Genomic DNA, 21,587 nt, shown 5'->3' on the forward strand with positions numbered 1-21,587 from the left:
CGACCACAGCGCCATGATCTGGAAGAGGAAAGTCCCTTGGGCAAGGCATGATCCACTCGACTACAACCTTCTGGAAAATTCACCACCACCGATCCACTTCCAGTTGAGCTGTGTGTTTTGGCCTACCAGCACTTCATTTGCTAGCTTCCAGTCTTCTTGCTGGGATGTAGGGACCCCGGGATGGGATGGGGGCGGTGGGGCTATCCTCTGCTGTTGGAAAGTGCTCTCTCTGGGTGTTTGGGGTCGGCTCACCCTGACTGCAAGCTTCTGAGAGCATGGGTTGGGGCTCAGCACATCTCCTCCTGTGGTCCTGGATAGGAACTTCTTCATCGTGACCCCCCCTGGGGGTTCTCCCTGTGGTCCAAAGCACGGCTTGGGGTCATTATCAGCCCTGAAATCTCCAAACACCGCCTCAGAGGTGCACCCTCTGCCTCCCTCCTTCCTGGCCGCATCCCGATTCCACACCTGTCTGACTCGCTCTCTCTCTTCTCTGTGCTTGTGTGTGCTCTTCCGTCTTCTCCATGATTCTCTCCTCCTCCTCCTCTGCAGTACACGCGTTCCATGGCACTGGGTTCGCTTTTCCTTCTTAAACCCCTTTTGGCTCCGGTCAGTGCTTCTGTTCTTGGGAAGTCTTGGCCATCCCCTATTTCCATTGCTTTGCTTTGTTCTGTTTTTCACCTCATCAAGGACCTTCCATTCCCGGTCCGGACTGGGCATTTCCCTTCTGTGTCTTTCACCTAGGATGGAACGTCTGTTCCTATTTCTTTCAGCATGATCTGCATCCCAGGAAATGCACCACACTCCCCTTTGTTTTCTGATGAGTTTTGGCAGACTCGCCTGGAACTGGGTTGCTGCCACCACCAGAACCTTGAGCGCTGGAGGGCGCGGAACGAGAAAGCCTTTGAAAAAACGGAGAATGAAAATCACTGGGGCCTGGAAAAAATGGCTGTCGTTCCACTGTGGTTCTTTTGAGAAGAGCTAGAGCCCTGTCGTGATGATCACCACGATGGGGGTGGCAATGGACTGACACGGAGATTTGCAGTGAGTGCCCGCCTCCCTCCCTCACCCCACCCATGCCCACCGGGGTATGTGCCTGGGTTGGGACTCAAACACAGCTGCCGTCAAGGTCCAGACCCCAGGTACCCCACCCCCAAGTTCTCCTGGCCCTTTGCCCTAAGACACACACCGACACACAGACACAGAGACAGACAGACAGACACACACACACACACACACACACACACACACACACACACACACACACACACAGGGCGCCTTGCCCAGAATCAAACTCGGACAGGCATACCTGCCAACACACCTGGCTCTTACTACACTGTTAGAAGCCTGTCTCTTCTAGCTTCTCTAACATCTGCTAGCTGCCACAAGTGTGGTCTCAAAAGTTCCCCTCTTGCACCTCTGTAGTCATTTTGGACCCCAACCAAGCCTTGCTTCACAAGCACCCTTACTTTGGAGCAGTTCCAATCCGAATTCTTGACGCACAACTCATGGAACTAACTATGGCCTGGGAGGTTTTGCCTTCAGAACCTTCCTCCGTTTTGTAGTGCAGCAGAACATCATTCAAGTGCCTCCTGAATCTGCGTCTCCCAGGCTAGGCTGCGGTCCTAAGAAGCCCCAGTGGAATGCCTCTGCCTCAATCGGGTCTTCTTCTCTGTACCTCTGTTTCACCGTAGGCTTTGCCTGGTTTCTTCAAGAGAGGCACACAGGGGACAGAAATCTGTCAGCGGAGCCCCTACTGAGGAAAGGGCACTGGGTCCTGGGACGCCTCTGAGATGCATTCCTGATCGCCCCTGTTGCAGGAGGAAGGTGTCAGGCAACCGGTGTGCCTGAAAGAGAGCTAGGGTCCTTGGGGAGGGAGCACCCTCCTCAGCCTAGCCCAGGTACTTGAGGGAGGGTGGTGGTTTGGGGGGGGGTGGTGGTGGTGGTGGTCGTGGTGGTGGGGTGTGTGTGTGGAAGAGATGGGTTAGGGGTGCTGGGGAGCGGAAACGGCAGGGAGAAGGGGCTTCCGACACATTCCTGGAGAGCCCTGGAAGAGGCAGGGGCCCCGCCTAGTGCAGGCCCAGGGCATGGGCCTCCTCTGCCCAAGTCTAAGGGAGGGACCACCCTCAGGGGCCAGTGGATTTTTGGCAACAGACCATCCCTTGGAGCGGGACTCGGGGATCTTCATCGCGCCCCACCTCGCCGCATTTCACTCTGCACCCCTCTCTCACTGGCTGCAATTTCCACTCACCCCGAACCAGATCTGGGTCCACAGACGTCCCCGCTGTATCTATCTGCGCCTCACCACCAGGTCCAGCTGCTGCTGCCGAGAACGCGACATAGGCCCAGATATCTGGGCTGTGGGTAACCTAAGGAAAGAGGGTGCTGGCGCACCCTCCCTACTGTCCCCCAGGTGGTTGCCCCAGAACAATACCCCGGCCCGTCCCTCCAAGGGAAACCACCTGCCCCAGCCTTCAGTTGCAGAACCAAACCTCAGAAGGAGAGAACCCAAGAGAAATATCAACATGTGACTGGAATTGATGAAATCACCCTCTTGACCTCTCCTGAACCCGAGCCTCATTATACGCTCACTGGACTCCAGTTAGCCTGATGGGAAACACCTGACCACAGGGAAGGAAGGAAAAGAAGAAGATGGGACCACGGTTCCAGGGAGAAGAACCCCGCCTCTTCCCAGAAAACCAATACCCATGCCTCCGCCTCACGAACGAACCCTACCTTTAAACTTCCTGCCTTGTGAGCCCCCAGAGGAGAAGTTGATTGGTGAGCCAAGCCCTCGACTCGGGCGTGTGCTGTTAGTATCTCAGCCTGCGTTTCCTTGATGGCAGTGGGAATCCAACAGGGAAAGAAACTTCCCCGCTGAGGCCGGGAGCTTCGGTTGGGCTGGGACCTAAGGGGAGGCGTCCATACGACCAACTCGGGAAGGCCGCCTCTCACCGTGGCCGCTCGGCCCTCCTGTCGTCCTTCTGGCTGGTGGAGCTGAAGCCGGTCCTCCAGGCGCGCATGCGCAGGCGACCAGGCCGCGAGGCCTGGCTGCGCCTCGGGCACGGTTGCTAAGCGACTTGTCTCTGAGGGGTGGGCGACACGTTGGCTGGCTGGCTGGCTGGCGGGCTGGCGGGCGGGCGCAGGCGCGGGCCGTGTCCGGTGCTCTAGGAAGGGCCTGGGGCCTAGGTCTTCCAGTGGTCCGGCAGACCGACAGACGGAAGGAAGGGTGGGCGGATCCACGGCTCGATGGAAGGTTGGAGGAATATACGGACGGACTGTTGGGGCCCCGCAGAGTGGAGGAAAGCCCTGCCGAGGGGCGGCAAGCGGAGGGGAGGGGAGGGTAGGGGCGGTGAAGGGCGGGGAGGGGAGGGGAGAAGGAGGCGGGGAGAGGTTGCGAGCCTAGCGTGGAAGAATGGCGGAAAGAAGCGGTTTTCCACAGTTTCCTGCAAAGCAATGGAAGCGGCAGAGAACCCGCCCAGTGTGACGCCAGGGCACGGGCGGCCTCTGCCCATGTCTAGGGGAGGTACCGCTCTCTCTCCGGGTCAGTGGGTTTCTCGGCGACGTGACCGTCATTTTGAGCGGGGACATGGGGACCTTCATGCCGCTCGCCGCCTCACCAGGCACCAGATTCCAAACCACGCCCCCTTTCTCCATACAGTGGACTCCATCACCTCCCACCTAGATCCGGATTTGGGTCCACTTGGCGTCTCGCCACCAGTTCCAGCCATCAGTGTGGGGGCAGTGGTTCGAAGATGTCGACAGACACAGACTCTGAGATCCGGGACGTCAGTAACGTGAGGAGAGGAAGGCTGGCGCACCCTCCGTACTTCCCGCCATCTCCCTCTGTTCTCTCTCTCCTTCCCCGTCCCTACCCAGCTCACTCACCGGAGTTGAAGCCAGCCCTCCAACTGCGTGAGCGTGAGCGCGCGGGGCACGGGCTGGGGGTGGGGTTGGGGGGGTGGAGTGGGAGGCTGACCTCACAATGACTAGCAGGTTTGCTAAGGGTTGGGTCTGTTAGGCTCTAGGGATCCGGAGCGCCCTTTGTCGCTTGGCAGGTACAGGTGAAAGCTGTGTCCGGTGCTCTCTGAAGGGCCTGGGGCCTGTGACTTCCAGTGGTCCAGTGGATGGATGGATGGATGGATGGATGGATGCATGCACGGAAGGACGGATGGATGGGATGAAAGCAGTGTTCCCATGTTGGGGTACAGGGAAGTCATGCTGGCTCTCACATGATTTCTATGCTAACTGCAACAGCCTGTTTTGTGGCCTCTTAAACATACATTGTACATGTGCTTTCATCGTTACAGAAAAGCGTGCACTGTCCAGAAATAAAGACGTCCTTTTTCAAGATACACATAAAATGCCTCCCTTACCTGGACGCCAGTGCTACTAGTCGTCCGATGAGAAGGCTCCTTTGGCAGGCGCCAAGGCCATGCTGATTCGCGGTCTATGTGCTCATCTGTCTCTTTTGGAAACAAGAAGACAAGGAATGGACCCCTGACGCGATAGAGGTTCTCTGCCCTCACATATAAAACTAGGCTGAAAGTCATGCTTCTCCAGAGCAGTTCCTCCGAGCCCTGTGAGAGGCTGTCTCCCGCGCTCGAGTCCTCCGTTTGGCTCCAATAACTCTTTTCTTTTCCTATTATGGATTCTTTGTTGATGACTATCCTCATCAGATGGATGTATGGTTCAAAAAGCAAGAAGGACTGACGGATGAGTAGATGGACGGATTGTTGGGGCTCCCAAGAGTGGAGGAAAGGCCGGCCCGGGCCAGCCCAGGCTTACCAAGCAGGATGGAGTGGGAGGGGGGGCGGGTGAGGGGTGGGGGGAGAAGTTGGGGGCTAGTTGGGAAGAACTGCGCGGAGTAGGGCCTTGCAATCACATCCCTGCGAGGCACTGGGAGAGGCAGAGGCAGGGACCCCCGTCTCACCCGCCACCCGAAACCAGTGTGGCACCAGGGCATGGGCCTCCTCTGCCCACGTCTAGGGGAGCTACCACTTTCGGGGTCAGTGGATTTTCTGGTGACACGACCACAGTTCACAGTTCGAGCCGGGACTCTGCGATGTTCCTCGCCCCCGCCTCACCAGATGGCATCCCACACCCTCCTCCCATTTGACACCATTCCCACCCATGCCGATCCAGATTTGGATCCACAGAGGTACCCGGCGTGCCTTGGTCTGGCCACCAGCTTCGGCAGCCACTGGCGGAGACGGTGGCACAGACCCAGAGATCTAGGATGTCCAGAACCTGGGGACCGGAGGGCTGGCGCACCCTCCCTACATCCCTCGCTGCCCTCCGTCCTCCTCTCTCCCCTCCCTGGGCTCTGACAGCCAGCCTTCTACTGGTGGAAGCCTGCCCTCCGACCAGGCGGGCGCGGACAATCGCCTTGGTTGCCCCGGGTTTCCCGTTTGTTGCCCTGGCGGGTTACTCAGCAAACGGGGGCGGGGCTCTCCGTGACGCGGGCGCGCCCTCTGGCGGCTGGCCGGGCTAGGGGCAGGCGCCGCCGGCGGCCCCCGTGCCTTTGGAAGAAGCCCGGGCCCCCATCCTCCAGTGCGTCCAGCACATGGATGGAAGCAAGGATAAATGAGCGGATGGAAGGACGCAAGGAAGGGAGGGAGGAAGAAAGGGAGGGAGGAAGGAAGAAGGAAGGCTACATAAATGGATAGTTGCGGAGTGCAGAGTGGAATAAGGCCAGGCCGGGCCAGGCTGACCAAGCAGGATCAGGAGCCTAGTGGTGGTATCCCTTGCTCAGGTCAATCCTCAGTGTGTGCCTGGGACTGTCCCGGAAGGGGGACTGCCCTGTGAGCTGGACAGGGGACTGACTGTGGGCTTCTGGGGGGCTTTGCTCCCTCGTGGGCTTCAGCGCCTGCAGCCAGAGCCAGAGCCAGAGCCAGAGCCAGAGCCAGAGCCAGAGCCAGAGCCCGAGCCAGAGCCCGAGCCTGAGCCCAGGCCCAAGGAACTGCCGTGCCCGTGGAGGGATGGGGCTTGTCTGAGGAGCCCGGGACTCCCTGCAGTCCCCATTTCCCCCCCACTCACCACCACCCCACCCCACCCCACCCCCTCCGTGACAAGGTGGCTCCGTGGCTCTGTCTGGCTGTGTGGCTCAGTGGGATTCTTGTTTCCTTCCTTATCGCTTTTCCTGGCTTTTCTTCAAATGTGCCTGACTTGCCATGTCCTGGGAACAGCACGTGGAAGGAAGCCCCTCTGCATCCTGAGAGGCACCCTTCCACACCCAAAAACACAAGGAATCTCTATGAGGAACTCATGATACACTTGCAGGAAAGATGCCGAAAGTCATGCTCATGATGCGAATGCCCCAAATCCCACCCCCACCCGAGCCCCTTTCCCCCAGCGCTCAACTCACCTAACCCGACCACAGCGCCATGATCTGGAAGAGGAAAGTCCCTTGGGCAAGGCATGATCCACTCGACTACAACCTTCTGGAAAATTCACCACCACCGATCCACTTCCAGTTGAGCTGTGTGTTTTGGCCTACCAGCACTTCATTTGCTAGCTTCCAGTCTTCTTGCTGGGATGTAGGGACCCCGGGATGGGATGGGGGCGGTGGGGCTATCCTCTGCTGTTGGAAAGTGCTCTCTCTGGGTGTTTGGGGTCGGCTCACCCTGACTGCAAGCTTCTGAGAGCATGGGTTGGGGCTCAGCACATCTCCTCCTGTGGTCCTGGATAGGAACTTCTTCATCGTGACCCCCCCTGGGGGTTCTCCCTGTGGTCCAAAGCACGGCTTGGGGTCATTATCAGCCCTGAAATCTCCAAACACCGCCTCAGAGGTGCACCCTCTGCCTCCCTCCTTCCTGGCCGCATCCCGATTCCACACCTGTCTGACTCGCTCTCTCTCTTCTCTGTGCTTGTGTGTGCTCTTCCGTCTTCTCCATGATTCTCTCCTCCTCCTCCTCTGCAGTACACGCGTTCCATGGCACTGGGTTCGCTTTTCCTTCTTAAACCCCTTTTGGCTCCGGTCAGTGCTTCTGTTCTTGGGAAGTCTTGGCCATCCCCTATTTCCATTGCTTTGCTTTGTTCTGTTTTTCACCTCATCAAGGACCTTCCATTCCCGGTCCGGACTGGGCATTTCCCTTCTGTGTCTTTCACCTAGGATGGAACGTCTGTTCCTATTTCTTTCAGCATGATCTGCATCCCAGGAAATGCACCACACTCCCCTTTGTTTTCTGATGAGTTTTGGCAGACTCGCCTGGAACTGGGTTGCTGCCACCACCAGAACCTTGAGCGCTGGAGGGCGCGGAACGAGAAAGCCTTTGAAAAAACGGAGAATGAAAATCACTGGGGCCTGGAAAAAATGGCTGTCGTTCCACTGTGGTTCTTTTGAGAAGAGCTAGAGCCCTGTCGTGATGATCACCACGATGGGGGTGGCAATGGACTGACACGGAGATTTGCAGTGAGTGCCCGCCTCCCTCCCTCACCCCACCCATGCCCACCGGGGTATGTGCCTGGGTTGGGACTCAAACACAGCTGCCGTCAAGGTCCAGACCCCAGGTACCCCACCCCCAAGTTCTCCTGGCCCTTTGCCCTAAGACACACACCGACACACAGACACAGAGACAGACAGACAGACACACACACACACACACACACACACACACACACACACACACACACACACAGGGCGCCTTGCCCAGAATCAAACTCGGACAGGCATACCTGCCAACACACCTGGCTCTTACTACACTGTTAGAAGCCTGTCTCTTCTAGCTTCTCTAACATCTGCTAGCTGCCACAAGTGTGGTCTCAAAAGTTCCCCTCTTGCACCTCTGTAGTCATTTTGGACCCCAACCAAGCCTTGCTTCACAAGCACCCTTACTTTGGAGCAGTTCCAATCCGAATTCTTGACGCACAACTCATGGAACTAACTATGGCCTGGGAGGTTTTGCCTTCAGAACCTTCCTCCGTTTTGTAGTGCAGCAGAACATCATTCAAGTGCCTCCTGAATCTGCGTCTCCCAGGCTAGGCTGCGGTCCTAAGAAGCCCCAGTGGAATGCCTCTGCCTCAATCGGGTCTTCTTCTCTGTACCTCTGTTTCACCGTAGGCTTTGCCTGGTTTCTTCAAGAGAGGCACACAGGGGACAGAAATCTGTCAGCGGAGCCCCTACTGAGGAAAGGGCACTGGGTCCTGGGACGCCTCTGAGATGCATTCCTGATCGCCCCTGTTGCAGGAGGAAGGTGTCAGGCAACCGGTGTGCCTGAAAGAGAGCTAGGGTCCTTGGGGAGGGAGCACCCTCCTCAGCCTAGCCCAGGTACTTGAGGGAGGGTGGTGGTTTGGGGGGGGGTGGTGGTGGTGGTGGTCGTGGTGGTGGGGTGTGTGTGTGGAAGAGATGGGTTAGGGGTGCTGGGGAGCGGAAACGGCAGGGAGAAGGGGCTTCCGACACATTCCTGGAGAGCCCTGGAAGAGGCAGGGGCCCCGCCTAGTGCAGGCCCAGGGCATGGGCCTCCTCTGCCCAAGTCTAAGGGAGGGACCACCCTCAGGGGCCAGTGGATTTTTGGCAACAGACCATCCCTTGGAGCGGGACTCGGGGATCTTCATCGCGCCCCACCTCGCCGCATTTCACTCTGCACCCCTCTCTCACTGGCTGCAATTTCCACTCACCCCGAACCAGATCTGGGTCCACAGACGTCCCCGCTGTATCTATCTGCGCCTCACCACCAGGTCCAGCTGCTGCTGCCGAGAACGCGACATAGGCCCAGATATCTGGGCTGTGGGTAACCTAAGGAAAGAGGGTGCTGGCGCACCCTCCCTACTGTCCCCCAGGTGGTTGCCCCAGAACAATACCCCGGCCCGTCCCTCCAAGGGAAACCACCTGCCCCAGCCTTCAGTTGCAGAACCAAACCTCAGAAGGAGAGAACCCAAGAGAAATATCAACATGTGACTGGAATTGATGAAATCACCCTCTTGACCTCTCCTGAACCCGAGCCTCATTATACGCTCACTGGACTCCAGTTAGCCTGATGGGAAACACCTGACCACAGGGAAGGAAGGAAAAGAAGAAGATGGGACCACGGTTCCAGGGAGAAGAACCCCGCCTCTTCCCAGAAAACCAATACCCATGCCTCCGCCTCACGAACGAACCCTACCTTTAAACTTCCTGCCTTGTGAGCCCCCAGAGGAGAAGTTGATTGGTGAGCCAAGCCCTCGACTCGGGCGTGTGCTGTTAGTATCTCAGCCTGCGTTTCCTTGATGGCAGTGGGAATCCAACAGGGAAAGAAACTTCCCCGCTGAGGCCGGGAGCTTCGGTTGGGCTGGGACCTAAGGGGAGGCGTCCATACGACCAACTCGGGAAGGCCGCCTCTCACCGTGGCCGCTCGGCCCTCCTGTCGTCCTTCTGGCTGGTGGAGCTGAAGCCGGTCCTCCAGGCGCGCATGCGCAGGCGACCAGGCCGCGAGGCCTGGCTGCGCCTCGGGCACGGTTGCTAAGCGACTTGTCTCTGAGGGGTGGGCGACACGTTGGCTGGCTGGCTGGCTGGCGGGCTGGCGGGCGGGCGCAGGCGCGGGCCGTGTCCGGTGCTCTAGGAAGGGCCTGGGGCCTAGGTCTTCCAGTGGTCCGGCAGACCGACAGACGGAAGGAAGGGTGGGCGGATCCACGGCTCGATGGAAGGTTGGAGGAATATACGGACGGACTGTTGGGGCCCCGCAGAGTGGAGGAAAGCCCTGCCGAGGGGCGGCAAGCGGAGGGGAGGGGAGGGTAGGGGCGGTGAAGGGCGGGGAGGGGAGGGGAGAAGGAGGCGGGGAGAGGTTGCGAGCCTAGCGTGGAAGAATGGCGGAAAGAAGCGGTTTTCCACAGTTTCCTGCAAAGCAATGGAAGCGGCAGAGAACCCGCCCAGTGTGACGCCAGGGCACGGGCGGCCTCTGCCCATGTCTAGGGGAGGTACCGCTCTCTCTCCGGGTCAGTGGGTTTCTCGGCGACGTGACCGTCATTTTGAGCGGGGACATGGGGACCTTCATGCCGCTCGCCGCCTCACCAGGCACCAGATTCCAAACCACGCCCCCTTTCTCCATACAGTGGACTCCATCACCTCCCACCTAGATCCGGATTTGGGTCCACTTGGCGTCTCGCCACCAGTTCCAGCCATCAGTGTGGGGGCAGTGGTTCGAAGATGTCGACAGACACAGACTCTGAGATCCGGGACGTCAGTAACGTGAGGAGAGGAAGGCTGGCGCACCCTCCGTACTTCCCGCCATCTCCCTCTGTTCTCTCTCTCCTTCCCCGTCCCTACCCAGCTCACTCACCGGAGTTGAAGCCAGCCCTCCAACTGCGTGAGCGTGAGCGCGCGGGGCACGGGCTGGGGGTGGGGTTGGGGGGGTGGAGTGGGAGGCTGACCTCACAATGACTAGCAGGTTTGCTAAGGGTTGGGTCTGTTAGGCTCTAGGGATCCGGAGCGCCCTTTGTCGCTTGGCAGGTACAGGTGAAAGCTGTGTCCGGTGCTCTCTGAAGGGCCTGGGGCCTGTGACTTCCAGTGGTCCAGTGGATGGATGGATGGATGGATGGATGGATGCATGCACGGAAGGACGGATGGATGGGATGAAAGCAGTGTTCCCATGTTGGGGTACAGGGAAGTCATGCTGGCTCTCACATGATTTCTATGCTAACTGCAACAGCCTGTTTTGTGGCCTCTTAAACATACATTGTACATGTGCTTTCATCGTTACAGAAAAGCGTGCACTGTCCAGAAATAAAGACGTCCTTTTTCAAGATACACATAAAATGCCTCCCTTACCTGGACGCCAGTGCTACTAGTCGTCCGATGAGAAGGCTCCTTTGGCAGGCGCCAAGGCCATGCTGATTCGCGGTCTATGTGCTCATCTGTCTCTTTTGGAAACAAGAAGACAAGGAATGGACCCCTGACGCGATAGAGGTTCTCTGCCCTCACATATAAAACTAGGCTGAAAGTCATGCTTCTCCAGAGCAGTTCCTCCGAGCCCTGTGAGAGGCTGTCTCCCGCGCTCGAGTCCTCCGTTTGGCTCCAATAACTCTTTTCTTTTCCTATTATGGATTCTTTGTTGATGACTATCCTCATCAGATGGATGTATGGTTCAAAAAGCAAGAAGGACTGACGGATGAGTAGATGGACGGATTGTTGGGGCTCCCAAGAGTGGAGGAAAGGCCGGCCCGGGCCAGCCCAGGCTTACCAAGCAGGATGGAGTGGGAGGGGGGGCGGGTGAGGGGTGGGGGGAGAAGTTGGGGGCTAGTTGGGAAGAACTGCGCGGAGTAGGGCCTTGCAATCACATCCCTGCGAGGCACTGGGAGAGGCAGAGGCAGGGACCCCCGTCTCACCCGCCACCCGAAACCAGTGTGGCACCAGGGCATGGGCCTCCTCTGCCCACGTCTAGGGGAGCTACCACTTTCGGGGTCAGTGGATTTTCTGGTGACACGACCACAGTTCACAGTTCGAGCCGGGACTCTGCGATGTTCCTCGCCCCCGCCTCACCAGATGGCATCCCACACCCTCCTCCCATTTGACACCATTCCCACCCATGCCGATCCAGATTTGGATCCACAGAGGTACCCGGCGTGCCTTGGTCTGGCCACCAGCTTCGGCAGCCACTGGCGGAGACGGTGGCACAGACCCAGAGATCTAGGATGTCCAGAACCTGGGGACCGGAGGGCTGGCGCACCCTCCCTACATCCCTCGCTGCCCTCCGTCCTCCTCTCTCCCCTCCCTGGGCTCTGACAGCCAGCCTTCTACTGGTGGAAGCCTGCCCTCCGACCAGGCGGGCGCGGACAATCGCCTTGGTTGCCCCGGGTTTCCCGTTTGTTGCCCTGGCGGGTTACTCAGCAAACGGGGGCGGGGCTCTCCGTGACGCGGGCGCGCCCTCTGGCGGCTGGCCGGGCTAGGGGCAGGCGCCGCCGGCGGCCCCCGTGCCTTTGGAAGAAGCCCGGGCCCCCATCCTCCAGTGCGTCCAGCACATGGATGGAAGCAAGGATAAATGAGCGGATGGAAGGACGCAAGGAAGGGAGGGAGGAAGAAAGGGAGGGAGGAAGGAAGAAGGAAGGCTACATAAATGGATAGTTGCGGAGTGCAGAGTGGAATAAGGCCAGGCCGGGCCAGGCTGACCAAGCAGGATCAGGAGCCTAGTGGTGGTATCCCTTGCTCAGGTCAATCCTCAGTGTGTGCCTGGGACTGTCCCGGAAGGGGGACTGCCCTGTGAGCTGGACAGGGGACTGACTGTGGGCTTCTGGGGGGCTTTGCTCCCTCGTGGGCTTCAGCGCCTGCAGCCAGAGCCAGAGCCAGAGCCAGAGCCAGAGCCAGAGCCAGAGCCAGAGCCCGAGCCAGAGCCCGAGCCTGAGCCCAGGCCCAAGGAACTGCCGTGCCCGTGGAGGGATGGGGCTTGTCTGAGGAGCCCGGGACTCCCTGCAGTCCCCATTTCCCCCCCACTCACCACCACCCCACCCCACCCCACCCCCTCCGTGACAAGGTGGCTCCGTGGCTCTGTCTGGCTGTGTGGCTCAGTGGGATTCTTGTTTCCTTCCTTATCGCTTTTCCTGGCTTTTCTTCAAATGTGCCTGACTTGCCATGTCCTGGGAACAGCACGTGGAAGGAAGCCCCTCTGCATCCTGAGAGGCACCCTTCCACACCCAAAAACACAAGGAATCTCTATGAGGAACTCATGATACACTTGCAGGAAAGATGCCGAAAGTCATGCTCATGATGCGAATGCCCCAAATCCCACCCCCACCCGAGCCCCTTTCCCCCAGCGCTCAACTCACCTAACCCGACCACAGCGCCATGATCTGGAAGAGGAAAGTCCCTTGGGCAAGGCATGATCCACTCGACTACAACCTTCTGGAAAATTCACCACCACCGATCCACTTCCAGTTGAGCTGTGTGTTTTGGCCTACCAGCACTTCATTTGCTAGCTTCCAGTCTTCTTGCTGGGATGTAGGGACCCCGGGATGGGATGGGGGCGGTGGGGCTATCCTCTGCTGTTGGAAAGTGCTCTCTCTGGGTGTTTGGGGTCGGCTCACCCTGACTGCAAGCTTCTGAGAGCATGGGTTGGGGCTCAGCACATCTCCTCCTGTGGTCCTGGATAGGAACTTCTTCATCGTGACCCCCCCTGGGGGTTCTCCCTGTGGTCCAAAGCACGGCTTGGGGTCATTATCAGCCCTGAAATCTCCAAACACCGCCTCAGAGGTGCACCCTCTGCCTCCCTCCTTCCTGGCCGCATCCCGATTCCACACCTGTCTGACTCGCTCTCTCTCTTCTCTGTGCTTGTGTGTGCTCTTCCGTCTTCTCCATGATTCTCTCCTCCTCCTCCTCTGCAGTACACGCGTTCCATGGCACTGGGTTCGCTTTTCCTTCTTAAACCCCTTTTGGCTCCGGTCAGTGCTTCTGTTCTTGGGAAGTCTTGGCCATCCCCTATTTCCATTGCTTTGCTTTGTTCTGTTTTTCACCTCATCAAGGACCTTCCATTCCCGGTCCGGACTGGGCATTTCCCTTCTGTGTCTTTCACCTAGGATGGAACGTCTGTTCCTATTTCTTTCAGCATGATCTGCATCCCAGGAAATGCACCACACTCCCCTTTGTTTTCTGATGAGTTTTGGCAGACTCGCCTGGAACTGGGTTGCTGCCACCACCAGAACCTTGAGCGCTGGAGGGCGCGGAACGAGAAAGCCTTTGAAAAAACGGAGAATGAAAATCACTGGGGCCTGGAAAAAATGGCTGTCGTTCCACTGTGGTTCTTTTGAGAAGAGCTAGAGCCCTGTCGTGATGATCACCACGATGGGGGTGGCAATGGACTGACACGGAGATTTGCAGTGAGTGCCCGCCTCCCTCCCTCACCCCACCCATGCCCACCGGGGTATGTGCCTGGGTTGGGACTCAAACACAGCTGCCGTCAAGGTCCAGACCCCAGGTACCCCACCCCCAAGTTCTCCTGGCCCTTTGCCCTAAGACACACACCGACACACAGACACAGAGACAGACAGACAGACACACACACACACACACACACACACACACACACAGGGCGCCTTGCCCAGAATCAAACTCGGACAGGCATACCTGCCAACACACCTGGCTCTTACTACACTGTTAGAAGCCTATCTCTTCTAGCTTCTCTAACATCTGCTAGCTGCCACAAGTGTGGTCTCAAAAGTTCCCCTCTTGCACCTCTGTAGTCATTTTGGACCCCAACCAAGCCTTGCTTCACAAGCACCCTTACTTTGGAGCAGTTCCAATCCGAATTCTTGACGCACAACTCATGGAACTAACTATGGCCTGGGAGGTTTTGCCTTCAGAACCTTCCTCCGTTTTGTAGTGCAGCAGAACATCATTCAAGTGCCTCCTGAATCTGCGTCTCCCAGGCTAGGCTGCGGTCCTAAGAAGCCCCAGTGGAATGCCTCTGCCTCAATCGGGTCTTCTTCTCTGTACCTCTGTTTCACCGTAGGCTTTGCCTGGTTTCTTCAAGAGAGGCACACAGGGGACAGAAATCTGTCAGCGGAGCCCCTACTGAGGAAAGGGCACTGGGTCCTGGGACGCCTCTGAGATGCATTCCTGATCGCCCCTGTTGCAGGAGGAAGGTGTCAGGCAACCGGTGTGCCTGAAAGAGAGCTAGGGTCCTTGGGGAGGGAGCACCCTCCTCAGCCTAGCCCAGGTACTTGAGGGAGGGTGGTGGTTTGGGGGGGGGTGGTGGTGGTGGTGGTCGTGGTGGTGGGGTGTGTGTGTGGAAGAGATGGGTTAGGGGTGCTGGGGAGCGGAAACGGCAGGGAGAAGGGGCTTCCGACACATTCCTGGAGAGCCCTGGAAGAGGCAGGGGCCCCGCCTAGTGCAGGCCCAGGGCATGGGCCTCCTCTGCCCAAGTCTAAGGGAGGGACCACCCTCAGGGGCCAGTGGATTTTTGGCAACAGACCATCCCTTGGAGCGGGACTCGGGGATCTTCATCGCGCCCCACCTCGCCGCATTTCACTCTGCACCCCTCTCTCACTGGCTGCAATTTCCACTCACCCCGAACCAGATCTGGGTCCACAGACGTCCCCGCTGTATCTATCTGCGCCTCACCACCAGGTCCAGCTGCTGCTGCCGAGAACGCGACATAGGCCCAGATATCTGGGCTGTGGGTAACCTAAGGAAAGAGGGTGCTGGCGCACCCTCCCTACTGTCCCCCAGGTGGTTGCCCCAGAACAATACCCCGGCCCGTCCCTCCAAGGGAAACCACCTGCCCCAGCCTTCAGTTGCAGAACCAAACCTCAGAAGGAGAGAACCCAAGAGAAATATCAACATGTGACTGGAATTGATGAAATCACCCTCTTGACCTCTCCTGAACCCGAGCCTCATTATACGCTCACTGGACTCCAGTTAGCCTGATGGGAAACACCTGACCACAGGGAAGGAAGGAAAAGAAGAAGATGGGACCACGGTTCCAGGGAGAAGAACCCCGCCTCTTCCCAGAAAACCAATACCCATGCCTCCGCCTCACGAACGAACCCTACCTTTAAACTTCCTGCCTTGTGAGCCCCCAGAGGAGAAGTTGATTGGTGAGCCAAGCCCTCGACTCGGGCGTGTGCTGTTAGTATCTCAGCCTGCGTTTCCTTGATGGCAGTGGGAATCCAACAGGGAAAGAAACTTCCCCGCTGAGGCCGGGAGCTTCGGTTGGGCTGGGACCTAAGGGGAGGCGTCCATACGACCAACTCGGGAAGGCCGCCTCTCACCGTGGCCGCTCGGCCCTCCTGTCGTCCTTCTGGCTGGTGGAGCTGAAGCCGGTCCTCCAGGCGCGCATGCGCAGGCGACCAGGCCGCGAGGCCTGGCTGCGCCTCGGGCACGGTTGCTAAGCGACTTGTCTCTGAGGGGTGGGCGACACGTTGGCTGGCTGGCTGGCTGGCGGGCTGGCGGGCGGGCGCAGGCGCGGGCCGTGTCCGGTGCTCTAGGAAGGGCCTGGGGCCTAGGTCTTCCAGTGGTCCGGCAGACCGACAGACGGAAGGAAGGGTGGGCGGATCCACGGCTCGATGGAAGGTTGGAGGAATATACGGACGGACTGTTGGGGCCCCGCAGAGTGGAGGAAAGCCCTGCCGAGGGGCGGCAAGCGGAGGGGAGGGGAGGGTAGGGGCGGTGAAGGGCGGGGAGGGGAGGGGAGAAGGAGGCGGGGAGAGGTTGCGAGCCTAGCGTGGAAGAATGGCGGAAAGAAGCGGTTTTCCACAGTTTCCTGCAAAGCAATGGAAGCGGCAGAGAACCCGCCCAGTGTGACGCCAGGGCACGGGCGGCCTCTGCCCATGTCTAGGGGAGGTACCGCTCTCTCTCCGGGTCAGTGGGTTTCTCGGCGACGTGACCGTCATTTTGAGCGGGGACATGGGGACCTTCATGCCGCTCGCCGCCTCACCAGGCACCAGATTCCAAACCACGCCCCCTTTCTCCATACAGTGGACTCCATCACCTCCCACCTAGATCCGGATTTGGGTCCACTTGGCGTCTCGCCACCAGTTCCAGCCATCAGTGTGGGGGCAGTGGTTCGAAGATGTCGACAGACACAGACTCTGAGATCCGGGACGTCAGTAACGTGAGGAGAGGAAGGCTGGCGCACCCTCCGTACTTCCCGCCATCTCCCTCTGTTCTCTCTCTCCTTCCCCGTCCCTACCCAGCTCACTCACCGGAGTTGAAGCCAGCCCTCCAACTGCGTGAGCGTGAGCGCGCGGGGCACGGGCTGGGGGTGGGGTTGGGGGGGTGGAGTGGGAGGCTGACCTCACAATGACTAGCAGGTTTGCTAAGGGTTGGGTCTGTTAGGCTCTAGGGATCCGGAGCGCCCTTTGTCGCTTGGCAGGTACAGGTGAAAGCTGTGTCCGGTGCTCTCTGAAGGGCCTGGGGCCTGTGACTTCCAGTGGTCCAGTGGATGGATGGATGGATGGATGGATGCATGCATGCACGGAAGGACGGATGGATGGGATGAAAGCAGTGTTCCCATGTTGGGGTACAGGGAAGTCATGCTGGCTCTCACATGATTTCTATGCTAACTGCAACAGCCTGTTTTGTGGCCTCTTAAACATACATTGTACATGTGCTTTCATCGTTACAGAAAAGCGTGCACTGTCCAGAAATAAAGACGTCCTTTTTCAAGATACACATAAAATGCCTCCCTTACCTGGACGCCAGTGCTACTAGTCGTCCGATGAGAAGGCTCCTTTGGCAGGCGCCAAGGCCATGCTGATTCGCGGTCTATGTGCTCATCTGTCTCTTTTGGAAACAAGAAGACAAGGAATGGACCCCTGACGCGATAGAGGTTCTCTGCCCTCACATATAAAACTAGGCTGAAAGTCATGCTTCTCCAGAGCAGTTCCTCCGAGCCCTGTGAGAGGCTGTCTCCCGCGCTCGAGTCCTCCGTTTGGCTCCAATAACTCTTTTCTTTTCCTATTATGGATTCTTTGTTGATGACTATCCTCATCAGATGGATGTATGGTTCAAAAAGCAAGAAGGACTGACGGATGAGTAGATGGACGGATTGTTGGGGCTCCCAAGAGTGGAGGAAAGGCCGGCCCGGGCCAGCCCAGGCTTACCAAGCAGGATGGAGTGGGAGGGGGGGCGGGTGAGGGGTGGGGGGAGAAGTTGGGGGCTAGTTGGGAAGAACTGCGCGGAGTAGGGCCTTGCAATCACATCCCTGCGAGGCACTGGGAGAGGCAGAGGCAGGGACCCCCGTCTCACCCGCCACCCGAAACCAGTGTGGCACCAGGGCATGGGCCTCCTCTGCCCACGTCTAGGGGAGCTACCACTTTCGGGGTCAGTGGATTTTCTGGTGACACGACCACAGTTCACAGTTCGAGCCGGGACTCTGCGATGTTCCTCGCCCCCGCCTCACCAGATGGCATCCCACACCCTCCTCCCATTTGACACCATTCCCACCCATGCCGATCCAGATTTGGATCCACAGAGGTACCCGGCGTGCCTTGGTCTGGCCACCAGCTTCGGCAGCCACTGGCGGAGACGGTGGCACAGACCCAGAGATCTAGGATGTCCAGAACCTGGGGACCGGAGGGCTGGCGCACCCTCCCTACATCCCTCGCTGCCCTCCGTCCTCCTCTCTCCCCTCCCTGGGCTCTGACAGCCAGCCTTCTACTGGTGGAAGCCTGCCCTCCGACCAGGCGGGCGCGGACAATCGCCTTGGTTGCCCCGGGTTTCCCGTTTGTTGCCCTGGCGGGTTACTCAGCAAACGGGGGCGGGGCTCTCCGTGACGCGGGCGCGCCCTCTGGCGGCTGGCCGGGCTAGGGGCAGGCGCCGCCGGCGGCCCCCGTGCCTTTGGAAGAAGCCCGGGCCCCCATCCTCCAGTGCGTCCAGCACATGGATGGAAGCAAGGATAAATGAGCGGATGGAAGGACGCAAGGAAGGGAGGGAGGAAGAAAGGGAGGGAGGAAGGAAGAAGGAAGGCTACATAAATGGATAGTTGCGGAGTGCAGAGTGGAATAAGGCCAGGCCGGGCCAGGCTGACCAAGCAGGATCAGGAGCCTAGTGGTGGTATCCCTTGCTCAGGTCAATCCTCAGTGTGTGCCTGGGACTGTCCCGGAAGGGGGACTGCCCTGTGAGCTGGACAGGGGACTGACTGTGGGCTTCTGGGGGGCTTTGCTCCCTCGTGGGCTTCAGCGCCTGCAGCCAGAGCCAGAGCCAGAGCCAGAGCCAGAGCCAGAGCCAGAGCCAGAGCCCGAGCCAGAGCCCGAGCCTGAGCCCAGGCCCAAGGAACTGCCGTGCCCGTGGAGGGATGGGGCTTGTCTGAGGAGCCCGGGACTCCCTGCAGTCCCCATTTCCCCCCCACTCACCACCACCCCACCCCACCCCACCCCCTCCGTGACAAGGTGGCTCCGTGGCTCTGTCTGGCTGTGTGGCTCAGTGGGATTCTTGTTTCCTTCCTTATCGCTTTTCCTGGCTTTTCTTCAAATGTGCCTGACTTGCCATGTCCTGGGAACAGCACGTGGAAGGAAGCCCCTCTGCATCCTGAGAGGCACCCTTCCACACCCAAAAACACAAGGAATCTCTATGAGGAACTCATGATACACTTGCAGGAAAGATGCCGAAAGTCATGCTCATGATGCGAATGCCCCAAATCCCACCCCCACCCGAGCCCCTTTCCCCCAGCGCTCAACTCACCTAACCCGACCACAGCGCCATGATCTGGAAGAGGAAAGTCCCTTGGGCAAGGCATGATCCACTCGACTACAACCTTCTGGAAAATTCACCACCACCGATCCACTTCCAGTTGAGCTGTGTGTTTTGGCCTACCAGCACTTCATTTGCTAGCTTCCAGTCTTCTTGCTGGGATGTAGGGACCCCGGGATGGGATGGGGGCGGTGGGGCTATCCTCTGCTGTTGGAAAGTGCTCTCTCTGGGTGTTTGGGGTCGGCTCACCCTGACTGCAAGCTTCTGAGAGCATGGGTTGGGGCTCAGCACATCTCCTCCTGTGGTCCTGGATAGGAACTTCTTCATCGTGACCCCCCCTGGGGGTTCTCCCTGTGGTCCAAAGCACGGCTTGGGGTCATTATCAGCCCTGAAATCTCCAAACACCGCCTCAGAGGTGCACCCTCTGCCTCCCTCCTTCCTGGCCGCATCCCGATTCCACACCTGTCTGACTCGCTCTCTCTCTTCTCTGTGCTTGTGTGTGCTCTTCCGTCTTCTCCATGATTCTCTCCTCCTCCTCCTCTGCAGTACACGCGTTCCATGGCACTGGGTTCGCTTTTCCTTCTTAAACCCCTTTTGGCTCCGGTCAGTGCTTCTGTTCTTGGGAAGTCTTGGCCATCCCCTATTTCCATTGCTTTGCTTTGTTCTGTTTTTCACCTCATCAAGGACCTTCCATTCCCGGTCCGGACTGGGCATTTCCCTTCTGTGTCTTTCACCTAGGATGGAACGTCTGTTCCTATTTCTTTCAGCATGATCTGCATCCCAGGAAATGCACCACACTCCCCTTTGTTTTCTGATGAGTTTTGGCAGACTCGCCTGGAACTGGGTTGCTGCCACCACCAGAACCTTGAGCGCTGGAGGGCGCGGAACGAGAAAGCCTTTGAAAAAACGGAGAATGAAAATCACTGGGGCCTGGAAAAAATGGCTGTCGTTCCACTGTGGTTCTTTTGAGAAGAGCTAGAGCCCTGTCGTGATGATCACCACGATGGGGGTGGCAATGGACTGACACGGAGATTTGCAGTGAGTGCCCGCCTCCCTCCCTCACCCCACCCATGCCCACCGGGGTATGTGCCTGGGTTGGGACTCAAACACAGCTGCCGTCAAGGTCCAGACCCCAGGTACCCCACCCCCAAGTTCTCCTGGCCCTTTGCCCTAAGACACACACCGACACACAGACACAGAGACAGACAGACAGACACACACACACACACACACACACACACACACACACACACACACACACACAGGGCGCCTTGCCCAGAATCAAACTCGGACAGGCATACCTGCCAACACACCTGGCTCTTACTACACTGTTAGAAGCCTGTCTCTTCTAGCTTCTCTAACATCTGCTAGCTGCCACAAGTGTGGTCTCAAAAGTTCCCCTCTTGCACCTCTGTAGTCATTTTGGACCCCAACCAAGCCTTGCTTCACAAGCACCCTTACTTTGGAGCAGTTCCAATCCGAATTCTTGACGCACAACTCATGGAACTAACTATGGCCTGGGAGGTTTTGCCTTCAGAACCTTCCTCCGTTTTGTAGTGCAGCAGAACATCATTCAAGTGCCTCCTGAATCTGCGTCTCCCAGGCTAGGCTGCGGTCCTAAGAAGCCCCAGTGGAATGCCTCTGCCTCAATCGGGTCTTCTTCTCTGTACCTCTGTTTCACCGTAGGCTTTGCCTGGTTTCTTCAAGAGAGGCACACAGGGGACAGAAATCTGTCAGCGGAGCCCCTACTGAGGAAAGGGCACTGGGTCCTGGGACGCCTCTGAGATGCATTCCTGATCGCCCCTGTTGCAGGAGGAAGGTGTCAGGCAACCGGTGTGCCTGAAAGAGAGCTAGGGTCCTTGGGGAGGGAGCACCCTCCTCAGCCTAGCCCAGGTACTTGAGGGAGGGTGGTGGTTTGGGGGGGGGTGGTGGTGGTGGTGGTCGTGGTGGTGGGGTGTGTGTGTGGAAGAGATGGGTTAGGGGTGCTGGGGAGCGGAAACGGCAGGGAGAAGGGGCTTCCGACACATTCCTGGAGAGCCCTGGAAGAGGCAGGGGCCCCGCCTAGTGCAGGCCCAGGGCATGGGCCTCCTCTGCCCAAGTCTAAGGGAGGGACCACCCTCAGGGGCCAGTGGATTTTTGGCAACAGACCATCCCTTGGAGCGGGACTCGGGGATCTTCATCGCGCCCCACCTCGCCGCATTTCACTCTGCACCCCTCTCTCACTGGCTGCAATTTCCACTCACCCCGAACCAGATCTGGGTCCACAGACGTCCCCGCTGTATCTATCTGCGCCTCACCACCAGGTCCAGCTGCTGCTGCCGAGAACGCGACATAGGCCCAGATATCTGGGCTGTGGGTAACCTAAGGAAAGAGGGTGCTGGCGCACCCTCCCTACTGTCCCCCAGGTGGTTGCCCCAGAACAATACCCCGGCCCGTCCCTCCAAGGGAAACCACCTGCCCCAGCCTTCAGTTGCAGAACCAAACCTCAGAAGGA

The 21,587-nt window shown here is 58.5% G+C and overlaps 4 protein-coding genes across 4 annotated transcripts in view; all 4 read right to left on the bottom strand.

Moving 5' to 3' along the window:
- On the bottom strand, window positions 1-6,700 carry LOC133077667 (uncharacterized). The gene is made up of 10 exons (XM_061172451.1): window positions 6,623-6,700; window positions 5,772-5,866; window positions 5,438-5,519; window positions 5,163-5,247; window positions 4,786-4,896; window positions 4,374-4,465; window positions 3,886-3,938; window positions 3,618-3,678; window positions 2,734-3,399; window positions 1-899 (listed from the first exon to the last, which is right to left on the bottom strand). The coding sequence occupies exons 1-10, from the start codon at window positions 6,698-6,700 to the stop codon at window positions 738-740; spliced, it is 1,485 nt and encodes a 494-aa protein (XP_061028434.1). The 3' UTR covers window positions 1-737.
- LOC133077668 (uncharacterized) lies at window positions 6,371-13,068 on the bottom strand. The gene is made up of 10 exons (XM_061172452.1): window positions 12,991-13,068; window positions 12,140-12,234; window positions 11,806-11,887; window positions 11,531-11,615; window positions 11,154-11,264; window positions 10,742-10,833; window positions 10,254-10,306; window positions 9,986-10,046; window positions 9,102-9,767; window positions 6,371-7,269 (listed from the first exon to the last, which is right to left on the bottom strand). Exons 1-10 carry the CDS (start codon window positions 13,066-13,068, stop codon window positions 7,108-7,110), a joined length of 1,485 nt encoding a protein of 494 aa, XP_061028435.1. The 3' UTR covers window positions 6,371-7,107.
- On the bottom strand, window positions 12,739-19,420 carry LOC133077670 (uncharacterized). The gene is made up of 10 exons (XM_061172453.1): window positions 19,343-19,420; window positions 18,492-18,586; window positions 18,158-18,239; window positions 17,883-17,967; window positions 17,506-17,616; window positions 17,094-17,185; window positions 16,606-16,658; window positions 16,338-16,398; window positions 15,454-16,119; window positions 12,739-13,637 (listed from the first exon to the last, which is right to left on the bottom strand). The coding sequence occupies exons 1-10, from the start codon at window positions 19,418-19,420 to the stop codon at window positions 13,476-13,478; spliced, it is 1,485 nt and encodes a 494-aa protein (XP_061028436.1). The 3' UTR covers window positions 12,739-13,475.
- The window catches only part of LOC133077671 (uncharacterized), a 6,698-nt gene continuing 4,201 nt past the window's right edge, over window positions 19,091-21,587 (bottom strand). The window contains exon 10 of the mRNA XM_061172454.1: window positions 19,091-19,989. Coding sequence (XP_061028437.1) covers window positions 19,828-19,989 — 162 coding nt within the window. The 3' untranslated portion in view covers window positions 19,091-19,827. The remainder of the gene's footprint in view (window positions 19,990-21,587) is intronic.

The sequence above is a fragment of the Eubalaena glacialis genome, chromosome 18 (assembly GCF_028564815.1).
Source record: "Eubalaena glacialis isolate mEubGla1 chromosome 18, mEubGla1.1.hap2.+ XY, whole genome shotgun sequence".
NCBI classification, from domain to species: Eukaryota; Metazoa; Chordata; class Mammalia; order Artiodactyla; family Balaenidae; genus Eubalaena; species Eubalaena glacialis.

What these genes read in the sequence shown, in the direction of transcription:
- LOC133077668 (XM_061172452.1), bottom strand. Translation starts at nt 13,068, where the DNA reads ATGAAGAAGTTCCTATCCAGGACCACAGGAGGAGATGTGCTGAGCCCC. An exon ending in CTCAGAAGCTTGCAGTCAGG is followed by an intron (nt 12,235 to 12,990) that starts GTGAGCCGACCC and finishes CTCTGGCTGCAG; the next exon opens with GCGCTGAAGCCCACGAGGGA. An exon ending in ACAAGGCAGGAAGTTTAAAG is followed by an intron (nt 7,270 to 9,101) that starts GTAGGGTTCGTT and finishes GTTTTTTCAAAG; the next exon opens with GCTTTCTCGTTCCGCGCCCT.
- LOC133077667 (XM_061172451.1), bottom strand. Translation starts at nt 6,700, where the DNA reads ATGAAGAAGTTCCTATCCAGGACCACAGGAGGAGATGTGCTGAGCCCC. An exon ending in CTCAGAAGCTTGCAGTCAGG is followed by an intron (nt 5,867 to 6,622) that starts GTGAGCCGACCC and finishes CTCTGGCTGCAG; the next exon opens with GCGCTGAAGCCCACGAGGGA. An exon ending in CTAGTAGCACTGGCGTCCAG is followed by an intron (nt 3,939 to 4,373) that starts GTAAGGGAGGCA and finishes CCCCACCCCCAG; the next exon opens with CCCGTGCCCCGCGCGCTCAC.
- LOC133077670 (XM_061172453.1), bottom strand. Translation starts at nt 19,420, where the DNA reads ATGAAGAAGTTCCTATCCAGGACCACAGGAGGAGATGTGCTGAGCCCC. An exon ending in TCACGGAGAGCCCCGCCCCC is followed by an intron (nt 17,968 to 18,157) that starts GTTTGCTGAGTA and finishes TCCGGTCCCCAG; the next exon opens with GTTCTGGACATCCTAGATCT. An exon ending in GCCAGACCAAGGCACGCCGG is followed by an intron (nt 17,617 to 17,882) that starts GTACCTCTGTGG and finishes TGCCTCTCCCAG; the next exon opens with TGCCTCGCAGGGATGTGATT.